This window comes from Tachysurus fulvidraco, chromosome 17 (genome assembly GCF_022655615.1).
Source record: "Tachysurus fulvidraco isolate hzauxx_2018 chromosome 17, HZAU_PFXX_2.0, whole genome shotgun sequence".
Taxonomy (NCBI): Eukaryota; Metazoa; Chordata; class Actinopteri; order Siluriformes; family Bagridae; genus Tachysurus; species Tachysurus fulvidraco.
Genome location: NC_062534.1, coordinates 18155851 through 18167627, shown reverse-complemented (window position 1 = coordinate 18167627; position 11777 = coordinate 18155851). Strand labels below are relative to the sequence as shown.

The 11777-nt window shown below is 40.9% G+C and overlaps 1 protein-coding gene across 1 annotated transcript in view; it reads right to left on the bottom strand.

The window, feature by feature from the left end:
- Positions 1-3024: 3024 nt before the first annotated feature.
- Positions 3025-11777, bottom strand: part of slit3 (slit homolog 3 (Drosophila)) — a 165484-nt gene continuing 156731 nt past the window's right edge. Inside the window, exons 33-36 of the mRNA XM_027135848.2 lie at positions 6367-6521; positions 5612-5894; positions 4833-5038; positions 3025-4542 (exon numbers count right to left, since the gene is read on the bottom strand). Coding sequence (XP_026991649.2) covers positions 4301-4542; positions 4833-5038; positions 5612-5894; positions 6367-6521 — 886 coding nt within the window. The 3' untranslated portion in view covers positions 3025-4300. The remainder of the gene's footprint in view (positions 4543-4832; positions 5039-5611; positions 5895-6366; positions 6522-11777) is intronic.

Here is an 11777-nt window from a genome sequence, read left to right as displayed (position 1 = left end):
TTTATTAATCAAGAAAGTGGATTTGTTGAGAAATGTTTGAGTTAACTGGTGTTCTACAATGGCTCAGAAATTGTTCTCTGGCAAAGATGGATTACAAGTTTGACCAGCTTGGACTGTATTTTTAAAGCTATTTATTTCAACGTTATTTCTTTGTATCTTTGTTTTTTTGTAGTTTCCTTGGTAGTTTTTGATCCTTGGAGCTATTGTGGTGTATGGTGTAACACTGCTCTCTGACAGCTTCAGGATCTCTGGTTTAATCCTGATCTCAGGTTACTGTTTGTGTGCTGTTTTATATGTTCCTCCTGTGTCTAGGCACATTCTCCAGTTTCCTCCCAACTCCTATAAACATGCATGTAGGTGGACTGGCTACACTTTGTTGCCTGTAGGTGTGAATGTGTGTGTATGGTGCCCTGCATTGTACCAGTGTTGCTTCCAGGGTGCATTCTAACCTCGCACCCAGTGTTCCTGGGAAAGGTTCTGGATAACCGTGACCAGGATAAAGCACTTACTAAAGTTGAATGTATGAATAAATGAATTTTTTTTTAAAAACACAAACCAAAACAGTTCTTAATGGGTATCAGTCAAATATATCCACAGTCTGCACAAACCCTCAGGTACACCTCTCATATTGGGACAGCTGGACACAAACCCATACCCACACACATTAACCTTATGTAAACATCCCTCGGTTTCCCCTGAAGTGTCCGTTCAGTTTCTATAGCATCCATCCATCTGAGCTACTTACTTTTCCTGCCACATTCACAAGCACACTGCAATACCATGAATGACTGTAATGAATAATGACCGTTAGAGAATTAGCAGCATTATGTTTCTTTAATATCCTGACATGCCCTGACAATGCTGAGCTTTCTTTCCTCTCGGCAGGGTGAAGAGATGTATCTGAAGGAATGCCATGGTTCACTAGCAAGCCACTAAACATAATGAGAGAGAACTTGAAAGGATTTGAGAGGCATGAAAATGAGAGAGAGATTTTCCCGTAGTAGACACGCATTCTCTGTGGGAACTGGTCTCATGAAAGATTAGCTCTCTTAAAAGAACAAATGGAAGAATCATGGAGTAAAGAGCTGGGTATTACTGCTGAATTGTCCTGGAGAGTCTGTTATGCTCTTATTATTCAGTCTGAATGTCATTAATGTTTCCCAGGAACAGAGTTAATAATGGAGTTAGTGAAGTCAGAGTGACCTGTATGAGCCGGCATTGAGGTATTCACTCTGAATAACATGGTATTCACGAAATATAAAATTCATCACATATGAAAATGTGATGAATTGAACTGAACAAATGCTCTGCACTGGACAGTATGAGTTGTCTGAGCTAATCAGTAATGCACTACAGTTAAACAAGTGGAGTTCTCCATCTAGTGGACTGAAGGCAGCATGACAAAGAATTCTAATCAATTCTACTCAAATATTCAGGAGTTAGAGTACAGTGCTGTCTGTCTGTGACAACAAATTACTTTTAATTAAGTTCTGGTTCTTTTAATTGGAGCCTGGAGCCTTTCCCAGGGGACTTGAGGAACAATCTCATACACACTCATACACAAAACCCATTCAGACACTATGACTAATTTAGAGACGCCAATCAGCTGGACAATATTTTATTATTATTTAGACGTTGTTTATATGCCAAACATTACATTTCCACGCCCCTAAATATGACGATCGAACTGTGATTGGTTGCGTTACTTGTCAGTCAGACGCCTTAAACCAAAACCAATTAGTACGTTCACAAACATAGTGATTTGATTGCTGCAAGCCGCCAGCCGCTGAATGACTGGTTGCCATAGTGATAGTCTATCGTTAAAATAGTCTATCTTAAAAGTTTTCTTGCTGTTAAAATTACACATTCTGGAGCGTTAAAAAGTTAACTAGTATATAAAATGTATTATTTTTATTATTACAGCCACGGATCACTTGCGCTCTACTGTCTTCACTGCCATTGACCGATTCTCTCCATATTTGCATAAATTTAAACGTTTTTCATGCCCACATCCGGTCACCACATGTCACTCATGTCGCGGGAAGTCGTCAGCTCTCAATGATAAGAAACCTGACCTATGTAACATAACTTGTAGTGTTATTTTCATAATTTCAGAATGTTTTGGGAATGAAATATAACTGATATATATCTAAAGTATAATGTATAATGTATATACAGTACAGGCCAAAAGTTTGGACACACCTTCCAAAAGTTTGGACACACCACCTTTTCAACAGGACAATGACCCCAAACACACCTCCAGGCTGTGTAAGGGCTATTTGACCATGAAGGAGAGTGATGGGGTGCTGCGCCAGATGACCTGGCCTCCACAGCCACCGGACCTGAACCCAATCAAGATGGTTTGGGGTGAGCTGGACCACAGAGTGAAGGCAAAAGGGCCAACATGTGCTAAGCATCTCTGGGAACTCCTTCAAGACTGTTGGAAGACCATTTCAGGTGACGACCTCTTGAAGCTGATCAAGAGAATGCCAAGAGTGTGCAAAGCAGTAATCAAAGCAAAAGGTGGCTACTTTGAAGAACCTAGAATATGACATATTTTCAGTTGTTTCACACTTTGTTATGTACGTATATAATTCCACATGTGTTAACTCATAGTTTTGATGCCTTCAGTGTGAATCTATAATTTTCATAGTCATGAAAATAAAGAAAACTCTTTGAATGAGAAGGTATGTCCAAACTTTTGGTCTGTACAGTACATATATATCATTATACATTAGATATATATCATTGTTATATATCATATATAACAATGATATATATCTAATGTATAATGACATTATATGTATATTATGTATATGTATATTACATTCCCAAAACATGTTCTTTCTGAAATTATGGTTATATTTTAATAAGGTGTGGTCACATAATAGAGATAGAGATATATAGAGAAAGTGTTCCTACTTGTTTAAGGTGCACAAGCTTCAAAATCAACTGTCAACAGCCACCTGAAACCATGTCATGTCCATGTGTGAAAACTAGAACATCAATAACAAACAAAACAACTTTAACAGTTTCATTAGAAGTTTTAATTCAACATTCATAGTACGTTATTCATCACTTTCTAGTCCATAATCAACCAGAAATGATCTATTAGTTACACCTCTTTATCTTTACAGGTGTTAATATAATTCGTCATACATCAGTTCATTTATGTTGTACACTGGGAAATGTCCTTATAATTACCTAATGCTTCATTTTTTGACGATACACATTGTATTTGGGTTTAACAATGGTTTACTTTGGGGGAAATTCATGTTTGCTGTCTCTTTGAGACAGACATCTGTTTAACGCCTACCTTGTAAAACAACTATATATGATACAAAATACAGTAGTAATGGGCGTAACATATTTGTGTTTAATATATTAGTAAGATTATAACAGAATACTGCATCAGCATGTAGAGCATTCCAACAGAGCTCGGACGTGGTCGTGTTTTTGTGAATATTTTGTTTAAAAAAAAATCGCAGCAAGAGCCCGGAGTGACTGGAGCTTCACTTTTGGACCAAAGCATGAGTTCACATTCAGTCCTATATGCTTCCATGTAGTCATGTGAGAAATATTGGGAAAGAAATATGCTTAGCTCTCTGTGAACCATCCTGCTTGAAATTCTGCTCTTCACTCTGATGGATAATAGACAAAAAAAATGACCCAAACAAATAAAAAAACAAAACAAAAAAAAAAACATCTGCATATAAGATGACCGTTTCAGAGCACTCAAGATAAACAGTTCTAATCCCACAGCTCTGAATTTTGGAAATGAGTTCTTTAGTCTGTCACAATGCAGTCTGGGTACAAGGCACAGTTCCTGTTTCACCAGCGTTGTGGTCCTCTTCGTGTTGGGGTGAATTTGAGGGTCCTAATGCTCTTCTTGACTGGCATTATAGGCTTTTTTAATATCATACCTGCTCAGTGTCCTAAAAATCCCTCTCACACTCACTCAGACATGCAATACAAACTGTATTAATCCTCAGGTTAGGTGGTACATTTATATAGATACACACACATTCATATATATTTATTTATATAAAATCCATATAATTTCAGGAATGTTAATCTGCTGTGTGTGTGTGAGCGTGTGGGTGTGTGTGTGTGGTGTGTGTGTTTGTGTTTTCACGGATACAAAATAGCTTTTATATCACACATACAAGAAACACCATAAAAACAGTCTCTTTAAAATCCCTTAATAAAAATAAGTTCTATTTGTTTTTTTAAAATGTACAATATATTTTCTTCTTTCCCTCTGGCTCCACGTGAAATGGGGGGATGGGGAAGGTGATCATTATGAAGGGCATTTCGAGCAGCCGCACTCCAAGGTCGTCTCTATCTCTTCGGAGAAGGAGGTGCCATCTGAGCACTTGAAGCTGACTTTCCGTCTGCGGCTCTTGGTGGGGGCACAGCAGAGTCCCGGCCGACACGAGTGTGGACATTCCACCCGGGGGACCTTACTGGTGGACGTGCATGTCTTTTGGCCTACAGATGTCTTGAGCAGCTCACGGACCATCTCGCCCTGACATGTCAGCTCTGGGAGGAAGAGAGGAGACATGTTAGAACGACAAAACTATGGAAGAAACTCCTTAAACCTGAAACTGCACTGTTTGGCCCTCAAGCAAAACCCGTAACCCTTAACTGTTCCAGAGAAATCATATATCACATGACTCTTTGCTCTAAATTCTGCTGACAGACATGTAAGAAAAAAAAAAGAAATCCCATAAAAGAAAAATACTAATGGATATTTCGCAGACTAATTTTATGAGGTTAGAGCTGACCAATTTAGACCACATTTTGTGTGTGTCTGTGTGTTTGTGTTGTACCAGTGTCACAGGTGCTGCCTGTATATCCAGGCTGGCAGTGGCATGCAGGATTTCCACTCTCGTCCACTCTGCATTCCCCGTGCACACAGTGATGCCCCCTGCAGGCATCTGGCTCCTCTCTCCTCTCGCAGTACTGCCCCATGTAACCCTGTGCACACTTACAGCTGTAGGACGAACCCTTTGGCACACACAGGCCATGTACACACCTGTGCCAGTGAGAGCGATAGAGAAAGAGAGATAGAGAAAGAGATTGTTAAAATAATACACAATATTAACAATATGTACATATCTGGTTCTCTTCCTCATTGCTCTCTGCACCTGCTTTACATTTTGATTTCATTTACATTGTGTCACTGCTGCAGTTTTAAAGTTATCATGAGTTCAGGATAAAAGTAAAGGAGCAACACTGTTCTTAGATAACTGTTCCAATTTAGGGTTAGGATACAACAGTAAGGGCCATAAAGAGCAAAATGACTTTGAGGTGACTGCAGAACTAGCAAGGCAGACACAAAATCATAAATAAGACGAAGGTAATATGCTTGGCTCATTTCCTGTTAAGGACACGGGCTGCTAAAGCGTCTCTAAAGAGACAGAATGGCAACCAGCCAGGGCCACATAAAAATAGACCTATATAGAGGTTATGAAAACTTGCACTAGTTTCTCAGCATCATGTAGGGTCATGTTTGGACTTTTGACTGGTTACAATTCAGACTGAAAATATAGAGATAAAAAAGGAGAAGGTATGAGAGTGTGTGTTTGTGTATGTGGGGTTACAGTACCTGCTGGACTGACAGGGATTGGCGTAGCTCTGCTGCTCACACAGCGGGCCGCTGCTGCTGGAAGGACACTCACAGGTCACGCCCGCCTCGCCTCTCTGCCTGCACGGCCCCTGGGCACACACACTGCATGAGTGGCAGCCAGGCAGGATGCCTTCTGTGCCTGTCAGCCCGGTGCTCAGCTCCTGCAGCTCGCCATTGATGCGAACGTTATGGATGCAGCCATTGAAGGATGCGCGCTCAGCTCCAGTACGCAGGCCGGTGGAGCCGATCGCAGAGGGCACGCCTGAGAGAAACAAATCATACAGCGACTTCACTTAATGAAGTTCCTAGTAAACGCAAATTGTCTTTATTTGTGTGAAAATTGTTGATCATAGATAAGCCAATCTGGTGCACTGTTGACTGTGAACTATATTTTTGTACATCGTTGCACTGCAGTTTACATAACAGCTCACACAAAAAATGATAAATTATTTGGTCAGTCAGCTCCAGAATTACTGGCACCATTAGAAATAATATATTTGTGGCTAATTATCCAGAAGTTGCTTCTTAAATTAGACTTTTAGGTTTGATTTTCTCATATAATTATTATGCCGATAATTCTGACCCTAACTGTACATAGGACTACAAAATGTATATGTAATGGTTATAAATATGTATATGTAATGGGCAAAATACCATGATTAAAGGTATAGTAAAGACAAAAGTGAGGGGTTGTGTATATCAGACATAGAAGCATGTGTGTGTTGTGCTCTCACCTCCGACGTAAAGATGGGTGTTGGGCTCCACCGAGGGTGGCCGTGCCAGTTTACCCAGACTCTTATGGGCTCCTTTATCCACCACCAGACTCAACGTTTGATTCTGGATTAATAATTCCACGGTGTGGAAGAGTCCGTCGTTCACCGATTCCACACTAACAAACACACAGAGAATTGATCAGTATCAGTATTTGTCAGTAATGATAACGTTCAGTATCCAGTTTTGAATCAAAGTTAGAAAAGGAGTATTCAAGAGTATTTTCATGCCATGAAATAAGTAAAATGCGATGGAAGCGTGACCAGGAAATGCACACGTTCCGTAAAGGCTAAATGGTCTGAATTTATGTGTTGGGCTTAGATGTAGAAGAAGAATGTAAGGTTGTAATTTTCAAATACCACAGGACAGAATATTACTGTTATACCACTCAAGTATTCAGCTAAAAGCAGTTTTCCTGGCCGAATAATATAAAATTTAATAATTTTACACTTTTGCTGCAGTGTTGTTATGGCATTTAAAGTCTACCTGTTGTAATGTATAGTGATCACAGCATGAGCAACCCCTAATGTACAGGATGAAATATATATGCATGATTTGGCTGAGCAGATATGATGACTGTGCCAGGTGTGTTCTTTAGGTTTGGCATTGATGAGACTAACAGCACTCTGAGAGCTTGTCCTGGCTGCGAGCTCTCTCTAACACAATAAGCAGACCTGACACTTTCTTTCTATACACCCATCAACAAACACATTGAATCCAGCTGAGACAGAGTGTGATTTGAGGTAAGGGTTTGGTGGATGCCTGAGAGCCTGAGAGAACTCAGGAGAATGATTTCTTTCACTCTATTTTTTTATTTTATTTTGCCTGATCTTGTTAAACATTTAGAGAGTGCTGAGAGTTCGCTGCACCCCTCAAAACCTCGGAGAGCAAATGCACAAAGCGTGACAACGAACTCCTGCTCAGCTGATTGATTTTGGAAAGGACCACATGTTGTGCTCACACACTGGAGCTGCAACAGGCATGTGAGTGCTCCAGCTTCCCATGCTGCTCAGTCCAGGGCATGCTGGACCTGCTGACTGCTGTGTAATTGTGTTTTGTCTGAGCATGGTATTGTAGTGGACTGGTTCATGACCCCAATAACCCCCTTACAAACTGACATCAGAGCTTGAGAAAGCAGGTCAATTTTGGCTACAGTGACTCGTCTTAGAGGAGTTATTCCTGGAAGGAACATAGGCAGCTGCAGACAGCTAGAGACAGTGGTTTGGCAAAGAGTAAGATGTAAGACAGCACAAGAGAGAGAGAGAGAGAAAGAGAGGGAGAGAGAGAGAGAGAGAGAGAGAGAGAGAGAGAGAGAGAGAGAGAGAGAGAGAGAGAGAGAGAGAGAGAGAGAGCGAGGAAGTGAGACATTGCGGCTAAAGAAGTGTGGCTTGTTCCCCTTCTGTACCTAAAATACGCTCTTCCTCTCTTTGCACTGTGTTTCATTTCTCAGAAAGAAAAAAGAGATCCAAGAACAGCACGCGGGCCCAACGTGTCAAAACCATCTTTCTCTCCACGGTGAGAATCTGACACTTTTTCTAGTTGCACCGCAGCTCATGTTTGCACAACCTACGAATTAGCAGTTCAGAATAATGGGGTGGGAGATATACAAAAGGACCCTAGGTGGTCCTGTTATGACTCCATGTAACCCAATGACTGGTCACAGCTGGTCCATGCAGGCAAAGACAGAAAGAGCGAAATCAATTAAGTAACTTCAACAAGCAATTAAAGTGAGTTTCATGTCCACTCATATGATGCTTATGAATCATAGCTAGGCTTAACATACATCTAAAACATTAAGAGTTTCTTTAGTAATATTTGGCAAACGTTGAAAGTATTTCCATTAAAAAATGATGCATATACCCACGTCTAAATCCAGTTCTGGGATTAATGCATAATTGTTCAAGAGTAAATCTATAAATTGATTATTTTTCTCCTCCCAAGTGCACACAAAGATCAACGGACCTCAGGAACTCAACTCCTAGCCTCCTTTCCTGGGATTTGGCTCAACACAGACACATGTGTGGTTTATATTACTGCCTCATAATTCAATTCCATGTTTGCAAACACTCTCTTTGTGAGCAACACAAGGGTCCATTTGCAAGACCCCCAAAAACATTCCCTACATTCTGTTTAATCCTCCACATACCACATACAGACAGTTACAGACAGACAGTGGTTACAGCCAGTATCTTTTAAAAAGTCTGGCATTAACAGCGGGCCCCAGGAGTTAAGAAGCTAAGATGGAAGAGGTGGCTTTCTGTATTATAAAATAAACCTGAGATTAAATAAACATAGCCAGACTAATCTTTTCATTTAAGCCAGGATGTATATTGGTTAAGTCTGGACAGTATAACAGAGCCAGGCACTAGTGTTACAAGCACCAAACCTCTAGATGGCACCAGACACCAAACCAAGATTAACACCTATTCAAAAGAGCGATCACTTAAAGTTTCAAGTGCCTGTTTATTGGAGTCTATAAAAAACAAACAGAACGCCGCCAAAGATTTGACCAGCCTCGTGTCCCTCTCATGCTGAGAGAAGTCAATTTCCTGTCAGCTGAAAATAAAACACCCTCCATGAAACCACATTATAAACAACACACATAACAAAGTAAGACACAATTACCGGAGCCTTCATCTTGAAAACTTATCTAAATCAGTGAACCTACGGACATATTTACGTTTTCCAAATTCAATTACCCGGCACTATCATTTGCTTACAGCACAGTCACAGAAGACTGGCTGAAGGCAATGGTACATAGGCAGCCAGTGCAGTTATGGATTGCAGCTGTAACCTCAATTAGGCCTCTTTTGGAGCCGAGGAGGTAAGTTATGTGCTTGTTTAGTGAACAGAAACTCAAAAGGGTGGGGGAACTGACTGACTTCAACAGACTTCTGATCCGTGTGAACCTCTGTCAGCACAAGTAGAAGTCTTTTACCAAAAATGTCGGAGGTGATGTTTTCTCATGTGTCCGAGTGGCACACTGGTATTTTCCAATGACCTCTAAATAACACGAGTTAGCCAGGCCCAGAGGAGCTCAACACTCAACTCTGAGCCATAACCTGGTCTGATCTAAGTAAAGACCATCATACAGTTCCAACTCTCAGCTGTGTTTTTCAGCACACCAGCCCTGCTTACCTCAATCCCTGCTTGGCTTCCCTTTAAAAAAAGGCTCCTGTTTTCTTAGCACTTCAGTCACATAGGAACTGAGCGCTAATCCCAGACGGAGGAAGGAAAACAGCCAATAAAAACACACCCTGACCCCCTATCACCCTGCTGCGTTAAGCATAAGATCCAGTTGATGCGGAAAACATTAGCCTCATTCTGCAAAACTGGGTTAGGCGTGGCACATGGCTGTCGAAGCCATACTGCCTGGCACAAGGTATGAAAGGTATGCAATTCCAACCTTCTCCTTCAATTTCCTGTGAAGGATTTACATAAGCTGGGGTTCCCTTTTGATACCTACATGGATTCTTAAACTAATGGAGAGATTAGTGCTAGGTTTTTAATAATTGTACTAGATAAAAGCAAGCAGTGAGATCTGGGCATTCATCTAAACCTAATGATGCATTAGTGCTAGTTAAGATCCCTCCCTATGTCCACTCTCCTATTATGAATACCCAGTTTGCCCAATCATTCTGTTCAGGGTCTAATCTGTCTTTCCTCAGTTGCTCTCTACAGAAAACTAGCTTCTCTATTGTTCATCATTGCCTCCCTCAGCTCCAAATCTCACAAAGACATGCTTTGCTTTAGATATGAAGAAGGTGAAGAAGCTTTGGCCTGTCTTCTGATCCTCGCCTCACACAGATGCTTCATGACTTAGTGGGACATTCAATGTCAATCACCCTAAGTGAATTCCCTGAACCAGAGCTGTACAATGCTCGTTCTCAGCCAACGAAGCTTCACCTCTCTGTTTCCCAATGGCCCAGTTCTCTGGGTTGGGATGGAGTTACAAATTTGAGCAGATGCTGCATGGAGCTCACTGGCTTAGCCATGACATTGAAAACGTAGGAACATGCTGGTCTGACTAGTGAGCTCTGTATTGTATCATATCATGCTAATGAAGGTAGACAGGGCGAATTTGCCTTGTAGTCTGTGAAAACTGTCTCCACTCCATTCCATCTTCCACAGCTCATCACTATCACACCACAAGCCCAGAGACAATGGCCTTCAGGCACGCCAAAACCATAAAGCACTACGTCATCAGGGGAAAAAACAGACTAATGAGAGGGTAAGCATGCAAAATAAGGCCATGACGCAGCTCGACTAGAGCCGCAGAAATCACCATCCAGAGCACAGCTGCACTCAGGAGAAGTGCACCGAGTTCATCAAGTCTGACTACAAATCTGACACTCTGAGAGTCTCTATTCATACTAAATCAACCAATAATCAGTGAACAGTGCATACTAATAAAATAATTGCACAGCTCGGTGCTAATATTGAGTAATAATAGGCTATTATATTTCACACAGACAAGACTCCTGGATGAAGTGCTCTTTTTACATGCTTTGACACTCCCGACAGAGCTATCGATTGGGCCTTAGGCAATGGCACAAGCTAAGAGAGGCCCTCTTTTTCAGAGCTAGCCAGAGATACGGTCTGGATCAATAAAATGCTATCTGCTGTGCTGGGACAGGAAGGCTGCCTCAGATCAGAAACCAGTCACAACTGCCACATCTCAGTGTGCACTGATCCGCTGAGTGAAAGGAAAAGGTCTTAAAGGCATTCTCACTGCGTGAATGTGCAAGCTTTAAATTCACTCTTTGGCATCTTTCAAGTGATGTGTCTAGACTTTAAGAAGTGGAAGAAGTTGCTGAGATACGGACAAACAACTCGAGGACGGCGTCTCGAATATTTACGAAGAAACCCCTGTTGTTTGGCCAGCGGTGCCAGCTTAACTGTACTTGAGTAAACAGTAAGACAACGAACCAAAAGAGAAAAAAACTATGTGCCCATTTAGTTGTATTTTGGGGTTAAAATATGAAATGCATTTCAATTAAACTACCAGGCAAAAATGTAGACACACTATATCAAGAATTGTACAATTTTGAATTATTTTAAAATAACAATGGAGACATTTATATGGAGAACATATGGCTAAGAAACACGTTCAACAAAAAACAAATCAAAATGATATATTACATCTAAATTGTTCTTACTTTTGTCTGGTAGTGCACAAAATACATTCGCTAATGCAGTACATTATGATATACAGAACATTAAACAAATTCATTGGGTAATTAAATGAAACATCCCTTTAAGCCACTTTCTGACATTGCAAAAAAAGCACCTTTACCTATTTTTAGTATTTAGTTTCTGCGTACAGAACAGAATTTGTGAGCTGTACACCAACCTGTGCTAACTGCCACGTATT